We start from the raw sequence: 24,796 nt of genomic DNA on the forward strand, positions 1-24,796 counted from the left end.
AAGCATTTCCTGAATGTACAAAGTTTAGTTTTACACAAGAATTTCTAACTTCCACATGCAGATGCATACTTATAAAACATGTTCTTTTATGTTAAAAAGGTTAATGCAGATCTGAATGTTAAAATTGTTGCCCTTTAGGCCTACTTATTTGGTTTTAAATGTATGCCCTGTGGCGTAGGCCTATAGCCTATAGCCTATACTACTGCACCAGAAGAAAGTATGATATTGAAATAAAAAACATGGGATGGATGAAGACATCCTTTCACTGTACATTCACCCTACTAATAATAAGCTGCATTTTTCTTGTTGTTCTGAGTTTGTATCTTTATGCTTTGTTGCACTTATTTTATGTCGCTTTGGATAAAAGCATCAGCTAAATTAAATTAAATGTTGGAATACTATTTAGATTAACCAGAAGGACATTTTACTTTTTAGAGGATATCCTGAAACTGTCAAAAACAAAATCGCTGATGTTTTCGGTCTTTATTTAGAATTTCTACGAATAGAGACTTAACACTTTATTCATCTCAAATTTGTTTCTACTGCTAACAAATAATAACACTACCACAAAAACATCACCAAACTGATTTCAACAATATGGTTTATTTAGAATAATCAAGGCAACATGACAGCACCAGTCAGATAACATTCAGACTCCACTTTAGCTTTGCACATAGAGTATGGTTAACAGCTTTTAGTTTGACCCCTCAGTCTATTATGTGACCAGCTTTTTATCCTGTTGGTGTTATTATAGGCAGCAATATAAGTGAGCACCACTTGCATTTATAACAAAGACAATAGCGATTTGATCATGCAAGTAAAGTTTAATAGTAACATAGAAGATTTTTTGGACCAGTTTCAAACATCTGCTCTGTGCAAAAGCCCTTTCCCGCACTGCAACAGGGGATGAGATAGTGTAAAGTATTTTTAAATAATGTTATATAATTACTTAAAATTATAAGATGTTTCAACAATCTAACTGCATTAAATTAATTTCAGGACATTATTCACAGATATGAAACATCCAGTTTTATTTTGAAGGCAAAATCAACCCCTAATCTACCTTTCAGTATCACATTACAGACTAAACAATTGTATCTTATTTTGAAGTAACAGTCAGCATCTGTTGGCCATTACTATCTACAGCTGTTCCAAATATTTTCAAACTGACACAATCCACACAGTCATTGGACACATTCTGATTAATTAGTCTGAATATTAAAACACATTTGGTTTTAATTTAACAATGAGAACCACTGCAGCTGGAAGTTGTTCTATTTGTCTATAAAACGTTCCAGATTATAGATCAGGACATTTGAGCACCGTCCTTATGAAAAAAATACAGAAATATAAGTAATACAACCGCATGGTTTAGATTTTCTCTGCTGACCAGTCTCAAAGTTAGAGGGTGTGATTTCAAGAATAAGAAAGAGTTGCAGGGAGAGGGAGGGTATAAACAAACAAAACATGGCATTGGTTCCTTTTGAGACATTTGATGAACAGCTTTGGTGCACACCCAACACATTGTACTCCATTCATTAACAAACACCAGGCAGAGAGACAGAAGAAAAACACTTATTTCTTTGGCTGTGTATTGTAGATATGTCAGACTTCTCTCCCAAAGGTGGAGGTCAGGCTGAAATACAGGGCTTTGCAAAGAGGAGGTAGCAACTGTAGGCCATGGAAAACGGTCAAATCTGATCCTGGTTCAGGTGTGGTGAAAGATGAATGAACAGAACTGGGCTGATGTCTGAGGTTGAGTTATGGTCGTAGCTGAGTCTGAGGTCAAGTTGATCTGAGAACAGATAATTAAGAAAACATAAGGCTTTGTCGAGCGGGAGACACAGGTTTTTGATAGTTTAAAGTGGCTGGAAACATACTTCATCCAAGATGCTTTTGGTGATGTTTTTCGTAGCGCACTGCGTTGCTCGAGCTGGTACCTGTCAGTGAAAGACCCATCATCATGTCAGGCAGATTGGCACTTATTACTGATTTGGTCAAAGTAAAGGTTTTCAGGTAGTCTACATTACCTCACTTACCTAAGTAGTCCTTGTAGTCCTTGTAGTATTTGTGCCTCAGACCACGTCCATCTTTAATAAGGCCAACAAGGGAATACAAAATAAGAGACTTAAACCTGGTCTCCAAATGTTAGACATTGCACTTACGCCAACCCCTTAGCTACAGATCACAAGTTCAGGCATTGTTCTGAAAAGTCACTCCAATTTGTATATTTTCAGATCGTTTTAATAGGAAAAAATGTGGCCCCTCACAGCATTCTGATGAAATTAAGATAGGGAATTAGGTATGGCAAAGGCCTTGATTCAACGCTATAACACATTGCCATTGCCAACCATTCAGTTATTTAAGTTAACAGAAGTATAGTTTAGCCGTACCTGAATTGCCCCGTTGCTTGATGCACTGTCCCCGGTTTGGGATGCCTGCTGCAGGGTTTCCTTGGTTGATGATGTGGCACTCGTAACCCGTAGGACAGTGAAGAGGCTCGTCTCCATCCTCCGTTGTGCTGCAGGCTTCAGCTATTGGGCATGAAACACACCAGTGTGATTTTGTTGAATATGTGGTTAGCACATTACTTTTTTGTATTTACCTCCTTTAAGCTGTCATGTATGTATACATTTCTCACTCAAATTGATAGCATCCAAACTCTGCAAACTTCGAAAGAATAGCCAGTTTTTTTTATATACAGTATGCGGTGTAATGTATCATATGGATTTTATTCACAGGGATCATATGAGACTTGATGTTGTAGTTCAAGAGGATAGACTCGAAAAAAGACTTTTACCTTGACATGACAGGAGAGTAAAGCTATGGTAAAATCAAACAAAAACCTATTTTTGTTCTGTTTGGGAAGTCCTAAGATGCATTCTAATTTTGAGAAGTTAGGTAAGAGTTTTTTAAAGTCATGCAGGTTGACCATTGAGCTACAAGTCCCAGTATAGGTACTCACCCTGCAGAACCTCTTCAGGCCCGTCTAACAACCAGCCATTGCCCCCTAACCACCGAGGCTTGGGCTGCACCAGCCAGTCCAACACTGTTCAGAAAACACAGAAAAAATTAAATGCTGGTTAACATAATTTCAAACAGAGAAACAATAATGGACCAATTTCCAAGTAGATTGAGATGCAAACACTTGTATGTGTCCGCATGTGTCTTAAAGGGGACCTATCATGCAAAATACACTTTTGTACGTCTTTTATACATGAATATGTGTCCCCGGTGTTCCAGGGAACTCACCAAGTGTCAGAAAACACAACCCTCTCTATTTTCCTCCATACCCAAATCTCTAAAAAAGGGGATGCAACGGATCTGATACAGACTGATCCAGATTTGAACACTTTTATGTCGTCACAGAAGCTGCGCTACGGCTATTGGGCCAACTCCACCAATCAGGAGGAGACAGCCACGGACATTGCCGTTCGAAAGCGCTGGAGACGCTGTAGTACATATTTCAGGCCACCAGATGGTGTCCGAGCATGAAAGGCAGTGTTAAATTGAGCGAAATGAGGAATGGATAAAATGCATGATCTGTTTGGTATTTTGAAAAATAAAAAGTATAAATATGCCTTATATAGGTATGGTCCTACAATATATTATTCAAAAATAGCATGATAGGTCCACTTTAAGGTATTGCTGACCTGGTGGCGGCTGGACAGACTCCAAACAGGCGTAGATGCATCCGTTGTAGCAGCAGCGTTTATGACGCTCACACTCTGAGTCTGAGCGGCAGCCCGGCACCTCACAGGCTCTCTCTGGCAGCATCTGGGGAGGCGGTGGACACCGGTCATTCTTCTGGTGCTGTGTGGACTGGGGGTGGTTGGGGTACTCGTAGTCCTGAGGGAGAGAAAATGAGACCAATGTCCATGTTTGTTAATTGTTGTTAATAATTTCTGTGAACGCTAATTGATACTAAATGGCAAGGGTGTAACTTTGGTTTGAGAAGTCGGGGGGACACAAAACAGGTGTCCTCCGCAATGAAACATTGTTCTCGATTTAAGTCCATTTCCTGTCTTTCTACACATATATATTAGGGACTACAGTATGGTGTTAACTAATCCAAGAAAAATGTGTAGAGTATATAATGAGTGTGCAAACTTATCTATCCATGAACCTGTTTTATTTGTGATGACCTCACATCCTATAGGGGGGTCCGAGGGCATGCACCCCCGGTAAGATTTTTTTCTTTAAATTGAAGTTAAATGCATCAATCTGGTGCACAAATTAAGAGATTTATGGATACAGCTCTCAACACTCATATGAAACAGACCTGTATATATTTCAATACTCCAAAAACCATTAAAATATTCTCACAACCAATAACACATCATTGATATACTCCTCTCTCCTTTCTTTATCTTACCTAGTCTGCATTCTTTCTTTTTATTTATGCATATTTTACTAATCACTCCCCTTTCAAACTGTGTTTTTAATTCTTTACTGACATTGGAATATTTTTTTTACTTATTTTGAACAACTATATTAAATAGATGGACATATTTGTTTAGACCAAACCGTTTGAGACCCACTGAGATAACTTAGACTAAAGTTTAAAATATAATCACTCAGCGAGTCCTTTACCTCCCTGAGCTGATGTTACCTCAGCCTCTCAGTCCGACAGGAGAGGACTCTCCCTCTCCTTATTGTTGAAACAGCTTCTAATCTCCGTTAGCTCCGAGCTAGCACCAGATGCTAACAACAACCCCCGTAACTTTCTCTGTCTCTCTCTGTCTCTCTCTCTCACACAAAATGCGCTCCTGCCACACACACACAGACGCTCCTCCATGACTACTTTTACTTGCGTAAAAAAAAAAAAACACATTTGAAAAGTGGGGGGGACCCAAACTGGATTTTGAAAAGTGGGGGGGACATGTCCCCCCTGTCCCCAGTGGAAATTACGCCCATGCTAAATGGAACGTCTTATTAAGTTCTTAACTGAAACACGACTCTTAATTTTGGAATTAGTGCAAGTTTTGGCCACCAGAGAGCAGCAAGGGATCTGTCTGATCGTTTCATCTCAGCACAGCAAGGCTATTATAGCACTGTAGGCTTCAGTATGCATGCCTGCCTGCTAACGTCTTGACCTGGATTGGTAAGGTAATTCACTGAGGGAACAAACACATCCCTGGTGATCATGAGAGGTGGAAAGTAGGCCACAGAACCCTGAGCCAAGCAAAGACACACTTCACAAACTACGACGGCTTTGGTAACACATGCATGTGTATGCGTGAGTGCACAAACAGCAACACACACATTTTTGCACTGATCTGCTTTGTATGCTTTGCAGAGGCTAACATAATGAGATCTCTATCACAGCCACAGCCTCTGTTGTTAAACTGTTTTTCACCAAGCTGCAGCTCTTAAATGTTTCCTGCTTATTGGTTTGGACTTGTCGGGGAAATCATTTGTTGGTTTTAACACTGCTGGTATCAAATATCACATGATTTGTGCCAAAGTAGAAGCCGCTATTCTTTGATCTGGTTTATGTTGGAAGATATTATAACAAAATCCCAAGAAACACAGCCCTCATAGACTAAACAATAACTCATACTTTCTTACACTGTAGCCTATAGGCTGTTGTATGACACCCTACAGAGTGAGCAAGTTCATTTAACTCCTATCTTCTTACTGCTAAAATCCCTTTTATAACAAGGACATTTATATTATAGGCCATTTGTTGGGTGCTAGGTGGTTATCTTTGAACACTTTGCACTTCTACGGCGAAGGAAGTTATGTAGAAGTTAGTTTTGATATTTGATCCCTTTTTAAACAGTCATCATTCCAATGCTTCATATTTGATTCCTGCAGAGTTGTTTGTTATAGGCAGGGGTGCACATAAGTGGTACGCAGGTACGCATGCGCGGCAACAATCTGAAATGCGTACCGTCACTTGTGTCACAAAGCGCATTTGCGTACCGATGTATACAGGACTGTCTCAGAAAATTAGAATATTGTGATAAAGTTCTTTATTTTCTGTAATGCAATTAAAAAAACAAAAATGTCATACATTCTGGATTCATTACAAATCAACTGAAATATTGCAAGCCTTTTATTATTTTAATATTGCTGATTATGGCATACAGCTTAAGAAAACTCAAATATCCTATCTCTAAATATTAGAATATCATGAAAAAGTATACTAGTAGGGTGTTCAACGAATCACTTGAATCGTCTAATTAACTCGAAACACCTGCAAGAGTTTCCTGAGCCTTGAAAAACACTCAGCTTGGTTCAGTAAACTAAATCACAAGTATGGGGAAGACTGCTGATCTGACTGCTGTCCAGAGGACCGTCATTGACACCCTCCATCAGGAGGGTAAGACACAAAAAGAAATGTCTCAAAGAGCAAGCTGTTCACAGAGTGCAGTTTCAAAGCACATCCACAAAAAGTCTGTTGGAAGGGGGAAATGTGGCAGGAAACGCTGCACAACCAAGAGAGATGACCGCAGCCTTAACAGCATTGTGAAGAAGAGTCGCTTCCAGAATTTGGGGGAGCTTCAAAGACAGTGGACTGAAGCTGGAGTCCAGGTATCAAAAGTCACTGTTCACAGACGTGTCCGGGAAATGGGCTACAATAGCCGTATTCCCATGGTCAAGCCACTTCTGAACTCAAGACAACGGAAGAGGCGTCTGACTTGGGCTAAGGAAAAGAAGCACTGGACAGTTGCACAGTGGTCCAAAGTCCTCTTTTCAGACGAAAGCAAGTTTTGTATTTCATTTGGAAGTCAAGGCGCCAGAGTCTGGAGAAAGGCTGGAGAGGAGCAAAATCCAAGTTGCTTGAAATCCAGTGTGAAGTTCCCACAGTCAGCGATGGTTTGGGGAGCCATGTCAGCTGCTGGTGTTGGTCCACTGTGTTTCATCAAGCCCAGAGTAAATGCAGCTGTGTACCAAGAGATTTTAGAGCACTACATGCTTCCGTCTGCTGAAAAGCTCTATGGAGATGAGGAATTCATTTTCCAGCATGATCTGGCACCTGCCCACAGTGCCAAAACCACCAGTAACTGGTGTACTGACCATGGCATTACTGTCCTCGATTGGCCTGCAAATTCCCCTGACCTGAACCCCATAGAGAATATTTGGGGTATTGTGAAGAAGAAGCTGAAAGACACCAGACCCAACAATGCTAATGAGCTAAAGGCCGCTATTGAAGCATCCTGGGCATCCATAACACCTCAGCAATGCCACAGGCTGATTGCCTCCATGCCACGCCGCATTGATGCAATAATCCGTGCAAAAGGATTCCCACCAAGTACTGAGTGCATTAATGGACATTTTCAAATGTTTGATTGTGTTTTGCTGTTATAAATCTTTTTTTTTTACTTGGTCTGAGGAACTATTCTAATTTTTTGAGATAGGATTTTTGAGTTTTCTTAAGCTGTATGCCATAATCAGCAATATTAAAATAATAAAAGGCTTGCAATATTTCAGTTGATTTGTAATGAATCCAGAATGTATGACATTTTTGTTTTTTTAATTGCATTACAGAAAATAAAGAACTTTATCACAATATTCTAATTTTCTGAGACAGTCCTGTATGTGAAGCTTTTCCAGAAGGCGGTTAGATCATCGGACGACGGAGTTGGTCTCCGTGTGCACAGACAGGGCTGCTGTTAACGTCGGCCTGTACAGCAGCACTGCGCTAAAACAGCTGATCACAACGTTCACACGCTCTGTGGTCACGAAGCTCTGAACTCTACTACTACCCCCCCCCCCCCCCGTTGACATTCGCGATACAGAGGGCTTCATCATACTCCACTAGCACCCCCACCCGCTGACATTCGCGATACAGAGGGCTTCATGGGAACTTTGAGGGGAGCTGGAAGTTGGAGTACCAAACACTGACTCCAGGTACTCATCTGAGTACCTCACTGAGAAAGTTGTGTGCACCCCTAGTTATAGGAACACATGCAGTGTCAATGAAAAACAAGCACAGCCAGAGAGTTAGGCGTCGCAGCCATTATATGAGGGTGGGACAAGTCCCCCCCACTTTTTGAAATGATTAGTTTAGACCCCGCCACTTCTCCATGTGGAAAGTCCGTGAATCGGTCTATCCACTCGCTACACTTTGTAGAGCGGTGTGTCAGTGCTTCACTATCAAATCCATTCCACTTGCTTATTGAGAGAATGACCAAATCAATGAAACTCCGTGCCATGTTTTCACTGGTACTTTGTACCAATGCAGATTCTCCCATAGCGCGCGCATGTTCAAGGAGTGTTGTCATAGTTGGACAGCTCAGATCTGTTGTATGAAGCGATGCCGGTAGCGGAGGTAAGGCACACACACCAAATGTTCAGGACATTGTTAATACAGCGAAAATCAAAGCTGACGATCTCTTGGTTTGATATGTTTTCTCCCCCAGACAACATGGATATAAGAACATGTTTTTCAAAGAAGAGGAAAGTAAGTCATCAGCTGGTAGCAGTTAATCAACAGTGATGGCGGCGGCGGCAAAAGCGTCTCACTTCTTGAGAGGAGTTTCGTCTTTATGTCATGATAGAGAGATACAAATACTGAATAGTTTAGATGAGAAAAGGTATCAAAATGCCGGGTTACTAGTATTTATCATGTAAACAGGGAACATGAATCACCCGATCTCAATGTGCTCATGTAAACACGCATGTCCATAGAGACGCAGTCAGTATGTTTTACTGGAGCCTCAGTTCGATAAGACATTATTTTCTGAGTTCTTTAATTTAGGTACTCTCTCTCAAAATGGTAATGTGCATTATGTTTTAATTATACTTCTTATCATTCAGAAGATTTTTGTGTGTGTTTATGTTTTACTGAGTGCTTATAGGCAATTTCCATCCGAGTATTCAGTTAACTATTTATTTTCTGTGCACATTACATAGACTAATATTCTACCTACCTACTGCTTGGGACTTTGAGTCTTCAAAATCTCCAATGTCACAGACTGGGTCTTACTTTAGAGTCAGTTGTATTTACATTCAGTATGATTAGTATTGTTACATACAGTTACGGCATTTCCTGTTTCTGCCGAAGAGAGGGGAGTTTGTCCCAATGCTTGCTGTATTTACACCAGACTATGATTTACACCCTCCATCTGACAGGAGGGAGCCTCATTTAGCTGCGAGTGTCACTCCGACACGGAGTGGGAGTCGGTAGGGTGTGGTTTGGTATTGGGCCAGAGAGTGGTGTTTTTCTCGAAACTATATTAGTAATTAGATAATCAGCTTGTGGATTGCGCATGGTAATTAAAACTGTGCTGTTTATTTGGCAGGCTTACTGAACCAGCTCTTACAAACCATCCGGAAAACGAAAGCAAGTGTTTGGCGCTGACGTTGGAATCACACTGTGTGCGTATGTGTGTTCACTTTAAACACACATTAGTTTGCTCTGGCAGCTGAGAGCTCAGTGGGTGGATGTTTTTTTTAAGGGTGAGATGGGGGCTTCCCACCATGGGGGTATGGAGGGAACAAATCACGGCACAGTTAGAGCTTAAAGAGTAACTTCAAGTTCCTTCATGGTACTTTATATGTTTTGTACTTGTAGGGATGGATTTCATAATGCAATATTTTTGGGTATGTCTGTAGCTATGAGTCTTTGAAACAGTATTGCGTAGAACGTTGACATTATGGTCTTGGTTAGACTCTCTATCATTATTTGATTAAAAAGTTCCTTTTAAAGCTACTATTTGCATGAAGAATAGACCAAATGACTATGTGTTAACCCTTCAACTCTACAGACATTTTGAGCATCTTTCAACTTATTGTTTTGGTTTTGAGACATCATTCCTATAGCAGGTAGTCGGTTTTGTTGAAAATGCTTTCATAAACCGACTTTGATAAAGTTAGCAACTAGCCAATGGACATATTTGATCAACTAGCATCCAAGAAGCCTGACTGTTGAGACCAAAACAGAGCTTGAAATGACAGTAAATATAAAATATATATAAATATATATACATTTCAAATGAATTCCTCAACTTTAAATTGACTATACATGGTTTGCAAAGTGAAGGATACAAACATACCAGGTTTCAAATTGTTATTAATTTCCTCCCTCTTGTTTGAGATCAGATGATATAATGTGGAAAATCTCTCTGCTGCCAAATAAAAGGAATGACTGGAATATTGTGTTATATGTGTGTGTGTGTGTGTGTGTGTGTGTGTGTGTGTGTGTGTGTATTGTACAGAGCAATGCTCCAGTGTAAGTCCAGTAAATAAGCCATTCTTAGCTAACAAGTTTACTATAGCAACTTTAAAGACGACAGTTTGTCAACGAAAAAGCAATTTGTCCTGCAAAACCATCAAGTTTTGAGCACCTTGTTAGCTGAGTGGTAACAGTGCATGCCATAAAGCCCTAAGGTGTAGGACTATCACAGAGCTCTCTCTGGAGCCTTTGCTCAAATGTTTTACATAAAAGAGTAAAAGACGAAAAAAGTGTTCTCCTTGAATACATAGCCCTAATCACTTGAGCATGTTACAGTAACTCCTGTCTGTACATGCTCCCACACACTGTAGTCTGTCTCTTCATTCATGGTACTTAGGAGATAAGAAGCCACGGTAGTTCACAAACTCTCTTGGTGTGCAACTACAATTTATGAATGAGGACTACAAAGTACGCTGTGTTTAGATAATGACATAATGACCGCTGCCCTTACTCCCCTTGTCTCATGTCCGATCTGCTCTCAGAGTCTTGTACAAACGTCTCCTTCAAAGGATCAAGTGTGCCCTTCCTGTTTATGTGACTGATAGTAATGTGTATGTTTGCATGTGCACATGACTTACACTCTGAAGCCATTCATTCTTTATTGAGATTTGACTGATACTTGCCAACACTGAAGCTCTTTTTTACTGTACTTTTGCCCGCATGTCATTCACCTGCTTCACTTTCATGGCTCCTCTTCAGCCTTCATGTCTTTGTATGCTAGAGGCGATGCCATGCTCTACATCCTGAGCTCTTTCACACTATCCTGGGCACATCTCTCTGTGATGTTCTACGATTAATTTACACTCCTGTCATTTCATTTTCATTTAATCGTTTATTTGGCAGGGACAATGCACAGTGATGAACACTTAATTTCCATCCGCAGTCCTCACATAAAACATTTAAGAATAAAAGTGCAAAAGAACAAGAGCAGCATATACAAGTATTTTGGTAATACAATATAGCAGCAACAACATATAAAGTGCAAGAGAAGATAAAAGAGCTACATAAAGTGCGAGAGAAGATACCCCTGTGTTAAAGTGCATTTAGCGGTGATTGCACGTCTGTTTGTTTCTCAACCATTCTTTGAGTTGACCTTTAAAGCTATTGAGAGTGGGACAATCCCCTATCTCAGTTGGGAGGCTATTCCACAAATAGCTGCCTTTAATGGCAACACGTTCTCACTCCAAACCCGTCACATATTGACGGTCGGTCAGGGCCCCTCCCCGTCACCCTATTACGCACAGGGTACTACCCCTTGAGCGTCAGTTTTCAACGGGCAGGGCGTCCCATTGACTTGCATAGAGCTCCCTGAACGTTGGTACGAGTTGGGATCGCGGCTAAATGCTCTCCGCAGATCCATTCTCACAGCGTTTATCAACCTTTTTCTAACTCAATATCAAGCCAGACTCATTGTGTGTACTTCGTTATTTTAAGTGAATAATGTTGGACTTCTGTTGCCGTCAGTTACGGGGAGAGTAGGGGCTCAGAAAAATGAAATCTGTATTGTTTCATCGTTTTTTCCTTCCTGTTATTTACTCAACAATAAGACACAATTATCCTTGTGTTTATTTATTTGTTTGATTGATAATTTTACACCCGGAAGTAAGTATTCTCTCCGCTTCGCTGGACAAACCCCGTGATAGTCCTCAAGCTCTGTGATTGGATGTTTGAGTGGCAGTGCACCGAGAGCTACGCAGAGCGTCGAACAGCATTTTGAAATGGGATGGAACCACGGCAGCCAATTCAAAACTGGATTGAACGGGTCCACCCCGTCCCCCCCTCCCCCACCCCGTCCCCAGAACCACACATGCTGGCTATTTAGACCCTCCAGAAAAACGCAATTCTGCGATCGCAGAATTTACCGCATAATCAGCAAAATGGCGCAGATTTTTAAAAGGCCGCATATTTATCAAAAGGCCGCATAATCCCCGCATTTTTCCACACAAAGTTGAGAAGAAAAAAAAGTTAACTCGTCTTGACATGACGTCATCAGCTCGCACATCACAGAATGTAAACAACACTGTATAGAGTGAACGTGTGGAGCTCACACGATAGAGAAAACACCAAGATGAAAAAATCTAATCCATCTCATTTACGACGAACATTTCTACTAAAGACCGGGCAAAAAGTGGGGGGAAACTATTCTGCACCCCGTGCAACTGTGTGTTGGAGCATAAGAGAACATCGACGTGACGACCCACTTTGATTCATTCAAACATTCGAAAATGCTCTCTGCTGCTGCGGACAAGAAAGCCAAACAACTCACATTCACCGAGGCATCAACCTCCAAAACCCTTTCGAGGGCTACAAGAAACGAGGTGAGTAGCCTCCAAGATTGAAGCTGGTCAGATAACGAACGAGTAAATGAAAACAGAATGAGGCGGAGAAGTGTGTGTGTGTGGGGGGGTGTGTGTGAGATTAAAATAGCCCAATTGCTTTTACAATAAATAAACATTGAATGTGTTTAATTGAATAGTAAAGGGGTTTAACGTTAGTGGCAGGTTGTGTGTGAGAGAGAATAAATAAGACAGCCCAATATTTTAAAAAACATTTATTATTTTTTCCCGCATATTTAGCATATTTCGCATATTTCGCAACTTTCCGCATATTTCGCAACTTCCCGCAATTTCATCGCATAAAATCACATAAAAAAACCTGCATGTTTAATCGCATAATCAAGGAATTTAGCCCGCATAATCAAGGATTTTTGCCCGCGTTTTTCTGGAGGGTCTAGCTATTGTGTGTTTCGCAACAAGTTGTATGGCACCTCTCCACTGGGAATTGTAGTTTTAAAAGACGTTTTCGTATTTCCCATAATAAGAAGTTGCCAGTATTAAACTGTACATCCCTGGAGGTTTAGGGGACAGGAAACCCTCAAATGTAAAACATATAATGAATAAATGGGTGAACATTGCATGTGTCCATAATGGGCATTAATATATGACACATGATCATCACCCACATGACAGCTAAGGTCAGTAGAGCTTTATTTAACAGCTGGTCTTATGTCTGTGACCCCTCCTGTTGTAAATTGATAAGCCTGAAACATGCACTTGTCAAGGTTCAGAGGCAAATTTTGCAAATATGGCAGTAGCCATTGATCATCTTAAGATAAGATATACTTTATTGATCCCAAGTTGGAAACATTTGCGTTACAGCAGCATGTGTAACAGTTTTAAATATGCAGTGGTGTTTATTTGTAAATCATTTAGTATAATCACACAAATTCTGTGTTTTATATTTAATAATTATGTGTGTATTTATTGAATGTTCAATACCTGACAAGGTCGGAGATGAAAAACTTGGGTCGCGGGTTCCTCAACAGTGCATCACAAGACATCTATCAATATGTGTGTATACCTCCACCATTAAACTGTCATATTCTGCACATCTCTTATACTACCTACATAAATCTTATAAAAGTATAATATGTATAATATCAGTTAAAATAAGTGCTTAAACATACGGTAGTTAATATTGCAGGAAAGCAATATATTAGTACTTTGTCAAGCTTAATTTATCTGTATAGCCTACCCCCAAAGCTTTTTTCTCAAAAGAAGACCTTAACCATTAAAGAGTAATTTAGGTTAATAAATCCCATTTATTATTATTAACCTAAATTACTCTTTAATGTTTAAATAAAGCCTTATTAGTTTGTCTGTCTGTGTCTCCTTTTAATATCTAATAATAAAAATAATAAAATTCAATAACGTGCTTTAACCACCAGGTGTCCCTTTCTATCAGCTGTGCACCGTGTTATGGTGTACACACTTTCAACATACCGATTGGATCAAATATAAAAGTCAGCCAAATTAGTGTTGATACTGCAAGGAGACGTATTGTGTGAAGAGAAATTTAAGATTTTGTTTAATTGCTGATATATTTATGATCCACGTCACATATTCAGTTTCGGCGGCAGTTCTTCCTGTTTGTCTAGAAGTCCTCTCATCAGGGCTCTATAAATAGAGAACTACGGCAGATATGTAATATTTAATGCAGCCGAACCGTGTATTACAATGCCGTTATGTGATAATCTCCAAAGAGAAAAGCAAGCAAACTTGGAATAAAGTATTATTATTATTTCTTTTTAAATGTTTTCGGATTTCACATCAACAGGAAGTCCGGTTGACTAAAATGTCCGTGCGGAACAATACCCCAACCCATAGATCCGTGGGTGAATAATGTCAATCACCACATTACACACATTCCTTCACATTTTAATTTTAATTTACATTAAAATATTTCGTGAGGCCTTCTAAAATGTTTTAAAATATAATTAGGGTTATGGTTGAGTTTGTAAATGATAGCATTGCATCCCGCAATCGCACAACGGCACGTCCGTTAATTCCACAACCACACACATGGATTAACATCGATTTAATACATTAATGTAGCCTTTGTTTCTGCTAAAAGAGGTGTCGACCAGCTGGGGCAACAAGAAAATCGGCAAAATCGAGTGACTATTAAAAAATAAACAATTATTATATTAATATTGACAATAACAACCGACCGTCGGGGTAGAGCATTTGCCGGGAGCGTTCTCATGACGTCTATTATCAACGCTATGGGAGGTCTATGAAGGTCTTTGGGATGCCCTGCCCGTTGAAAACTGATGCTCAAGGGGTACCCTGTGCGTAATAGGGTGACGGGGAGGGGCCCTGACTGACCGTCAACATGTGACGTGTTGGGAGTGAGAATGTGTTGTTAATGGACATTTTGTCCAAAAGTGGTCCGTCTATGGTGGACTTCACGCCTGTCTGCTGTGCCGCTCTCCTGTAGAGACACTGCCTGAGGGTCTGTGTGTGATGTTCATGTCTATTTCTGGGCATGTTTCCCCCTCTCTTTCTGTCTGTCTCCGAAGCACTCTCACTATCTCTCTTCCTCTCGGCTTTCTCCTTGATCTGTTTGGTGTTGAAAAGCAGTGGCATCATGGTGACTGTTTCAATGTATCTCAAACTTCTCTCGCTAAGTTTGCCTTTCCTTTGCTTTTCTCTTTAGCTCTATGCTCTGTGGTTCATTGGATGTTGGTGGGGCGAAGCCACTGGAGACCCTGTCTGGCTCCATAACTGTACTGGGATCAGACCGTTCATGGTTCCACGCAGAGATCCCAGACAGATACTGAGTTGTCCTGCTCCCTTTTTGCATAGATGCCTGCACAAGCACAATCTCAGGCATATGCACGTACATTAAGGTTAAGGTTGTGCACATTATTCATAAACAAGGAAAACCTGTGTTCTTTCATGCAAGTGTCAGCTGAAATTCACCAGATTTCCAATGCCTACTAAATGAAGTAGCCCACAGCAAACATCTGGTTAGCTTTTGGTTTGTCAGGACTCATTTCCTGTCTCTAGCCGTCTGTTTGACCTAAAGATAGACAGACGTGCAAATAGATAGAGACGCAGCAGACTGAAGTGTGAGGAAAACCGACTGCTGTAAATCAGTGGGAAATGAGGGTTTCAGTGATGGAACGACATGTTGACAAACAAACAGGTACCGACATTCACAGCTGGGAAAAGCAGTACTTGATTTGTGAACATACTGACAGAGATTTCTCACCTAGAAATGCAAACAAACAAGCTGAGGTGTGGTTTACACAACAGGAAGCGGGTTAACCAACTGTGCATGCAGATAATTAGTGTTGGGAAAACCAAGCGTCTGCTACCTGTCAGAGTTAGCCTGAGGTGGCAGGAATACCCGAGATAGGGTGCCCGCACACAAAAATGTTCTGTTATACACTTCTATTCTGAGTTTGTAGGTCTTTATTGTATATATTGGGTATGCAGAGATATTAATAAAAATACTGTAAGCCTCACATACTAAGATTTGCTATGAATTGTGGATCTGTCGCTGGTTGCTCTGGGCTCTCTGGTGGCATATTAAAGCGAATCAGAGGTGACAAAAGGCCCCCAAAGAACATATTTTTCTTCGAACAACTCCCAAGTAAAATGCATGCAATTTACCTTAGTTAAAGCACAAGAGAAATTGGCATTCAAATATTCTTCAAGTTCCAAAAGTTGTTATTGTGCAAAATGGCCCATATCAGAACCACATTTGTTACACTGCACAGGTGGATTATAGGGGTGCATTCATGTCCTCACTTTACAATAAAGTTGGGTTTTATATTCTGCAGGGGAGCTTAACTTATAATAATAAATCATGATACATATGTTTGTACTAGCACATTTGCCATGTCTTCAAATGTATTTGAAGTAGAATTATAAAGTTGTATAAAATGGCAATACTCAAGAAAATATCAACCACCTCACAGTTGAGTGATTATGCATACTTACATTCCACCACTGAAAGAAAGTGAAGCAGCAGTCCATGTGGAAATGCTTTTGTCTTTTTGGTTTGTGTATCTATGGTAGCAAGAGGAAACTGCCCCAGTGTTAGTCCAATAATGTGCTTCTGTCATCTGACTCAGATTAGTCCTGCTTACACACGCACACACACACGCGCGCACACACACACGCACACAAACACGCACGCACGCGCACACACACACGCACGCACGCATCATATGACTATCTATCCGTCCTATTCATTTAATCGGTATTGAATTTATTGTTGCTATTCATTTGTTCTGTACATGCAGCCTGAAGGAATAAATTATCCTTTCTTTATTGTTTTTTCAATTACTTGAGAGGGAAAATAAAGCTCTTGAACTAACAAGGTTAGATTAGCTAAATTGTTAATTAGAAATAAGTTCAAACGTTTTTAATAAGATGTACGACCTCCTGTCTCATAACTGTCAACCATGTCTGTGTTGTGGAGACGTTTTGAATCAGACACACAGGAGGTTAAATAAAAAATGAGTGGTGCAACGAAGCACCATTCCTGTGTTTTAAACACTCTGCGTCTTCATCCACTAAAAGGTCAGCAATGTCAAGAGGGCTGCAAGTGAATCCACAAATATCTGTGATTTTCTTTCTTTTCAATAGAATTGTTGCCATTTGAAATGCTGGTTTGACATTTAAACAGCTTACGTTTGCCAAGGCGGTGCTGCATTTTTCATGCATTCCCATGACTTGTCGACTGTCAGGCTTAAAGGCCACAAACTATTTGGTGAGTAAAATGCATTCCTTGCGTGAGGAAGTGAATGTGTAAGGTTGTAAATTGTACTGGTAAAAAAGAGTATACAACAGGAACGTGAAGCAGCTGCCTCGAAGTGATTGTGTTTTTCAGTTATCTTTAATACACACCAATTCTCAAAATGTCAAGGTTATTCCTCTTCAATTCATGTATGGCATGAACATCACACTGTTCTCTTGATAACATCCGGGTTATTATTTGTTATAACTTCCTTAAAAGCTACAGTTTCAGTTAAAAAGCAGTGTGAGGATCTGTTTTGTTTAATTTAGCGGCCCCAGGCCAAGTCAAACAGACGGCCAGCCAAAGAACAGGAAGTACACATGTTCCTGAGCATTTGCAGGGCCCCTGTTTTAATACCAGGTGCTGTCAGAACGGTCCACATCACCAAATAGATGAAACTGTAAAGACTCATAGTAGCCTCAATGTTCGTGCTCGCTGACATGTCCAGGCAGGTACGTGTCTGAGCCAGACTATGTTATGGCTGTATGAGAATACATAATCTTGTGTGTGTGTGTGTGTGTGTGTGTGTGTGTGTGTGTGTGTGTGTGTGTGTGTGTGTGTGTGTGTGTGTGTGTGTGTGTGTGTGTGTGTGTGTGTGTGTGTGTGTGTGTGTGTGTGTGTGTGTGTGTGTGTGTGTGTGTGTGTGTGTGTGTGTGTGTGTGTGTGTGTGTGTGTGTGTGTGTGTGGGTGGGTGGGTGGGTGGGTGTGACTTCTGCTGCCCACACCACTCCACCTATTTTCCCATCTACTCATCAAAAGCATTTCTTTTGATGGTAAGTTACCCTCTCACGCCTATTTCTTACATTTCCCCCCTTATTATAAGTAATGTATTATTAGGCAGGCATTCCCCCTTTCAAACACAAAGAGAAAATTAGGAAATTGCTGCTACTGGTGACCTTTGAACTTTGTGGCAGGGGGAGGTCTAGATATGGAAGGATAGAGGACATGACTGTGAACCACAAGACCATCTCCGAATGACTTCAGATTTACACATGAATGAAGTTAGGGGCCAAGACTGCAGAAATAGTAGGATATATAGGAAAATAAATTGAAAACACATTTTATACTCATTGTTAAGAAAGACAAGACATTCAGGTATATGGAGGCCCACTCAGGCCTGCAAAAGAAAAAGAAAAAAAAGGAAAGATGATAGCATTTTGATGAATAACAATATAAGGCATTGTGGTGTCACAAATAATGACTTAGTATTGCAAAATAACAACTTGTACCGTAACATAATGAGAATCTTTCAAATTAACTTTGCCTTTGTTTTGAGTAAGAAACGTTCTCATTATGATCATTGCGGGCTCTTTCTTTCTTCACAAATTTATTTATTTATTTTTCTTTTACAGGGGGAAATGGTCTTTTATGTTTCAGTTGATCATAGTGTATTCAGATTATTTGTTCGACCCGTGAAATCGTTGTAATAAGATGAATGTAAGACAGTCACTGAGCACGCATGGTGGCCTTTGTTTTTTTAAACATTTCTACACATTTTCCTTTCAAGACACTATTCCATAGCACCGTGCTTACTTAAACTACTCAGTAACTATAACTTGTCTTTCTGCTAGGCCCCAGTGTTATGAATGAGGCTAAGGGAGTGTATGTATGAGTGTGTGGGGGAGGTGGTGATTAAAAAAATGAAAGATTGAAAGATGCAGAGATGAAAAGGTTCAGAGGGGAAGAGACAATCTCCAACTGCCCAGCCTTCTCAGCATGTTCCAATTACAGCAGCTTTGAAGCAGAGTCCAGCAAGCAGCTGCTTTTGGCCCATCCTGAGAGCAGGAGGAGGCGAAAGAATGACATTTGAAAGAGGGAAAACGGGGGGTGGTGGTGTGCTGAGAGGCACATGGCCGAGGGGAAGGAGAAAGAAGGGCAGAAAGTATAGCTGGTTCATATGAGTGAAGGGGAGATAGATAAAGGCAGAGAATGACAGAGTGAAAAGGGGCCAATGAGGGCATAAACCAGTTAGAAAGTGAGAACATTGAAGCACGAGAGGGAAAGAGAAGGCAGCACGCTACAGTGAGCCCTTGTTAGAGTTGATCAATCAGCTACACTGAGCCAAGTTAACAAGCAGGGGCCCGGTCTGCCAGTTCAGTTCCTGCACTAATAATCCACAACCCAACACACAGAGACACACGTTGAACATCCTGTGTGCCCTTCAATTACTCATATGGAAACTTGAAAATCATCAACTTTTTACAACCTGTTGCATACTCCACTTTCTACTCCTCATCAAAACTGTCAATGTTCATGCTTAAAGTAAAGTACACTTGCTCAAAAACTGTTATTTTTCCAATTGTGGAAGATTTTCGTATCCTTTCCTTGAAAAAATGCAGTAAAACAATACAGTAAAGCTCCATTGCGTTTTGAATACTTTAAATACTTTTGGTTGGTCTAGTCATGCATCATAGTTGATGACCATACAGTATTTTGTGTTGCAATATCTGTATTCAAAATAATAATTATAGCTGTCAAAAAGGTGTAGTTGAATGGAAAAATATTTAGCTGTATCCCTTAAGTTAAAGTAAAGAAAGGTAGTAAGTAGTGTATAAGTTCTTTATAATCACATGTATTTGCACAATACAGTAAATACAGACTACAGCTGGCAAACCTGTTAGCTGAGCTAAGCTTAGCATAAGGACTGGAAACATGGAAAATAGCAACCACAAATTATTTTAATCTATACAAAAAACAAAGCAAAAAAACCTGTGAATGTTTAATCGTGTTTGTTTAACCTACGCGAAACCTGAAATGACTAGTTGCAGTTATGTTTGGGATATCACTGCTCCCGGCCAAGAAATACTTGTAACAACGTAACAGACACATTTTTTATTTATGGATTAAACATGTGATATAACACATGGATAAGTGATGTTTAGAAGTGCTGGTAGAGGGTAGAGCTTGCGAGCTGTTTTGCAAGTTTATTCGTCTCATTTAACTCTTTGCAACTAATTAGCTGTTAGCTTTTTCTTTAAGGTTAAACACAGTTAGTTTAGAAGTGCTGGTAGAGGGTAGAGCTTGCGAGCTGTTTTGCAAGTTTATTCGTCTCATTTAACTCTTTGCAACTAATTAGCTGTTAGCTTTTTCTTTAAGGTTAAACACAGTTAGTTAACACGGCTGCTCGTTGGCTACTAGATTCAATCACTCATACCAGGTCAACTTTACCATCTCTCACCTGAACCAAAAACCTGCTCTCAGTGTGTGAAACAGCTCTGCAACAGAGCCAGCATTGTACTACAGGTCTGTGATCTTTCACCTACTTCTACTTTGGAGGATTTTCTTAAAGCAGCCACAAGATAGAGATAGAGAAGAAAGCCACACACTCATGCATGCAAAGGTGAGGTTAGCAGTCCCACCTTTTGGTTGAGTCCCCTTTTCCTGATCCTCCTGGCATCACTTCCTGTGGCCAGAGCCAACAGGGACAGCAGGAGCACCACAGAGCCCGGCATGGTCTGTGTCCTGCACCCCCAAACTCCTTCTTCCTCCTAAGAGGTATTCCTTATTTTTCTTCTTCTTTCAAAGTGTGTCCTTTACGAGTCTGTTGTGCCTTTCCAGCTGAAGCAATAACTCTCCAGTGCTCATGTGCAACCAGAGATTACACAAGCGCTCTCCCCCCAACCGGACCTGCCTTTATATCCGCCTGAGAAAAAGTGCAGGACAGAATGACAGAGTAGAGAGAAGTGAGGGGAAAGTACAAAGGGAATGAATGGAGGCAGTGTAGGGAAGAAATGAAAGAAGGAACGTTAGGTGAGCAGGGGAAGGGAGAAACAGCAGCTGTCTGTGCATCAGTGGCCGAGAGCTGGAACTGTCTGCTGGCACAGCGTGTGCACATGTCTCTGGTAGAGGAGGGGAGGAGGGTGAGAGGAGGGAGGGGAGAGCATTATATAGGGTAGTGTGTGAGACCTCCCCCTTGCCCCCTAGTTGCATCTCTGTGCACATCTGGTGATCTTTATGTGAGTTTGAGAGAGTTGTGTCAAAGTGTGGTTGGATCATATGTTATATTCTGTGGCTTTGCTTCACATGTTTTACTGGAGTGCGGTGTTGTAGGAGGGAAAATAAATGGATTTGCTAATTGTCGGCATGAAAATAATTATGCTTATAGCATGAGTTGTAACCATTTACTGACCATTCGGTGTACATTCTTGGTTTTTCTTAGGGACATAGCGTGTGAGGGGACACTTGAACACAACTGAATGTGTGTCCATTCCCGTGTAATGAATTTGGATAGGATGATGTGTGATTTTAGTTTAAATTAAAGCATGTGGTGTGTTTCAGGGAAAGGGGCCTCTTTGCCTTCCTTTTTCATAATTTCACCAGTTGTACCCTCTCAAACTAGGACATGTCCCCCAGTCTCACCCCCCACCTTACCCCTAGACCTTTCTCCCCTTTCCCGTCCCCTCCCCTAACTCCATGCTCAGTGTTGTGCACTGAAAGGAAGAAAAGAATGCTAAGCCCGCACAAATCTCAGGCATTATTAGTTTTACAGGAGCAGGGCTCATGTCACAGGGAGGCCCCGGCTTCACTTACACAAAAGACAGAGTAAAGAGTTAGAGGGAGAGACAAGAGAAGGGGGAGATGAAGAGATAGTGAAAAAAAAAGGCCGCATGAATGAGTATGTGAGACCCACAGATAAATGAGCCTGTCCATTACAGAAGGTTTGGTAGCATCATTATTATGCGGCATTTAGAGGGGACATATTTAGCACATTTTTAGGTTCGTATTTGTATCATGTGTTTCTTCCAGAACATTTCGTTACTCTTTTATGTGAAAAGAACTACAAATAATTATCATACCGTGTGTCTGACTATACCTGTATTTACTCTCTCTGAAACACTCTGTTTAATGCCTGTTCCCTCCCAAAAACTCAAAGTCTGTTCTAATTGGCTTGCATGAAAAAGATGGTGCACTTTTGCAAAGCAAATGTTAAGGTTTAGGGGAGACACACAGGCGGTAAATTCTAATGAGCATGCATTGGATATAGGAAGAGAAGCCCAATCTGAATATTTTATGGTAGCCCACAAAAAACTAAAGGGATTGTGCTGTTCCTCAGTCAACGTGTTAGGAGGCACTTCAGATACTCAAATATATGTGCACTATGAAAGTCTGTTTTCAGCATATGTCGCGCAGCATTGTCTGCAAGCTATTGTTTTTGCATGTGAAAAAATGCACTATATTATAAAAATGTAAAATTCTCAGGCGTAGACAAGCAGGCTACTAGTTTAGACTGTAGCTGCAGATAACAGCATCTACAACTGTAGTGGAATGAAATCAACTACGTTATTAACTCCAAAACTATAATCAGCTCTGTTTTTTATTAACTTGCCATGTTTTTTTGATACTGTACCGCACCCAGAGTAACTGAAGTCCTTATTGGGAAGAAAACTGCAGCTGCAAAGCATCCAGTAATACACACCGTGCTAATATTGCCAGACATCTTCTCACATCATCCATATCCTGCCTCCTTCCAAAATCTGGAATGTACACATGAATATTAAGTGTAAAACTAAACAATTGCATTCCTTGACAGAAGGGGTGACACATTCACACATTCCAGCCTACAGATGCAACATCCTTAAGTAAATGCACTCACACATACTGTACAGTACTGTAACTCTATATACATAGAAGGACACACATAACTCCTCATAGGAACACCTCTGAGATAAAGTCTGCCAACGATCAGTGTGTTCAGAGACAGACGCTTCACTCAAAAGACAGAAATTCCTTTCATCTGAGAGGCCTTCTCTGGAGGCAAAGCTGCATTGTAGCTGTGTCTGCAGGGTGGAGTGTGCGAGAGTCTCAGGGGGCTTCATATCACATGCTCCTCTTCTATGGCCAAGATTAATTCCAGTCTGATTCATGGTGTAACACTTGGTAGCTTTCCTGAGAAGGATCTGGCTCAGTGGTCAGTGCAGCTCTGACTTCAGCCAAATGTGATACAGTTAGTATACAAACCAAATGGGAATATGTGTGGCATATGTTTCATAATGAAATTCAGCCTGTGCATCTGGATGGAATCTGTGAAATGCCTGGCCTAACAGAGGTTTTTGCAAATGTGTTGATACTGTGTGGTTGCATTTCTGTGTACTCAACGCATTAACAAGGTGTACTATGTATATAAATATATATATATATATATATACGCTTGATAATGGATGCTTTTGTAACATAGTATATTTCTGGCTGAAACAAATGGGAGTTTTGTGTCACATCAACTAACTATTACCAATGTCAGGTGACATTACTTTACTGTACTGTAGGTTAGCCAAATGCTAACATCAGCATACTCCCAGTGACAATGCTAAGATGCTGATGTTTGTCGCATAATGTTAACCACTTTAGAATGAGAAATGCTTTCTGGTTTGGCTATTAATGGAAAAAAGGTTGCTTCCTCAGCAGTCTCTGTTTTTTTCTCAAATCTAATTGTACAATTTTAGAAACCTAAAGTTGTCTTGTTCAGCATTCAGTTGTATTTTACATGCCCCCTTTTGTGTCACTTCTGGTTCCAAAAACTAAATACACACACAAACAAAATTGGTGACGTCACAGTGACCATGTCAACTTTTCCTTTGCGGTTTATGATTCATCCTCCAGGGACCATGAAATCTTATAGGCCAATACAAAAACAAAAAACAAACTATACAATTCCATGAAAATATTATAGTTGTTGAAACATTTAATTGAAAAACTAAAATGTCTATTTTGAGCTCGATATGCAGTGGTTGGTAACATTTTTTGAGAAAAGGCACAGGATTCAATTTAACAGAATTCACCATCTCGAGAGAATGTATATCTGCAAAATCATGGTTTAGTGATGAATAGTTAAGACACATTTCAGTTAGGACTAAAGAGGTTTAGTCTAACAGATTACCGTTGCCATCCAGCGAAACACCCATAAAAATCTTTAAGAATAAGATATCATTGTTTTTCAATTAAGAATCTAGCTAACAAACTTGAATGATAATTAGCTCACTCCTCTGGTGGTCTGCTCTTGTGTCAGTGTGCGGCAGCTTGAAGCAGAAGCCTGTCAAAGCCATTCGTTCCAAATCAGGGCCGTCAGCCGGGGTCAGAGTTCAGCCTGAAGGGTCAGGGGTCAGCTGTGGTTTGATTGGTTTGAAATAGGCTTCTAGATTTGGAGTGGGGTGAAAGTTACACTTACAGGCTATACTTTTTTTTTTTTACGGATAAAAATTATACATTTAAAAATACTTATCAAGACAAGTATAATCCTAAATTTAGCCTGGAGAATAAAACCACTTTTTTTTAAATTAATTCTCATTTTACAAGTCTTTAGAGAACTTTGCTCAAATGTTCTCCCTATGACGGGCTGTATATCAACACCATTAAACAGCTACTTTACTATTTTTTACTGTCCGGCATTTACAAAGTTCAGCAAGCATTTGGTTTGAATGTGTGTCTGTTGGAATATAAACCTTGGGAGACTGAAGAGAGCAGATACATCTCTGACTTTTTATTTCACTAATGGGATGAGTGTTTGTATTATTTGCACAGTTT

General features: G+C 40.3%; 1 protein-coding gene across 2 annotated transcripts; it reads right to left on the bottom strand.

Annotated features, from left to right (window-relative positions):
* Window positions 1-584: 584 nt before the first annotated feature.
* Window positions 585-21,114, bottom strand: wfdc1 (WAP four-disulfide core domain 1). Of its 2 annotated transcripts, none has more exons than XR_013808803.1 (7): window positions 20,638-21,114; window positions 3,654-3,849; window positions 2,966-3,049; window positions 2,394-2,534; window positions 2,031-2,090; window positions 1,881-1,940; window positions 585-1,795 (listed from the first exon to the last, which is right to left on the bottom strand). XR_013808803.1 is itself a non-coding variant. In XM_079685053.1 (7 exons), the coding sequence occupies exons 1-6, from the start codon at window positions 20,728-20,730 to the stop codon at window positions 1,882-1,884; spliced, it is 624 nt and encodes a 207-aa protein (XP_079541179.1). In that variant the 5' UTR covers window positions 20,731-21,114; the 3' UTR covers window positions 585-1,795; window position 1,881. The 2 variants fall into 2 exon arrangements, 1 of the variants encoding a protein (XP_079541179.1); XM_079685053.1 differs by having other exon boundaries at window positions 2,040-2,090.
* Window positions 21,115-24,796: the final 3,682 nt, after the last annotated feature.

Source organism: Notothenia rossii (genome assembly GCF_949606895.1).
Source record: "Notothenia rossii genome assembly, chromosome: 5".
NCBI lineage: Eukaryota > Metazoa > Chordata > Actinopteri > Perciformes > Nototheniidae > Notothenia > Notothenia rossii.

What these genes read in the sequence shown, in the direction of transcription:
- wfdc1 (XM_079685053.1), bottom strand. Translation starts at nt 20,730, where the DNA reads ATGCCGGGCTCTGTGGTGCTCCTGCTGTCCCTGTTGGCTCTGGCCACA. An exon ending in AAAGGGGACTCAACCAAAAG is followed by an intron (nt 3,850 to 20,637) that starts GTGGGACTGCTA and finishes TCTCTCCCTCAG; the next exon opens with GACTACGAGTACCCCAACCA. An exon ending in GGACTACAAGGACTACTTAG is followed by an intron (nt 1,941 to 2,039) that starts GTAAGTGAGGTA and finishes TTTCACTGACAG; the next exon opens with GTACCAGCTCGAGCAACGCA.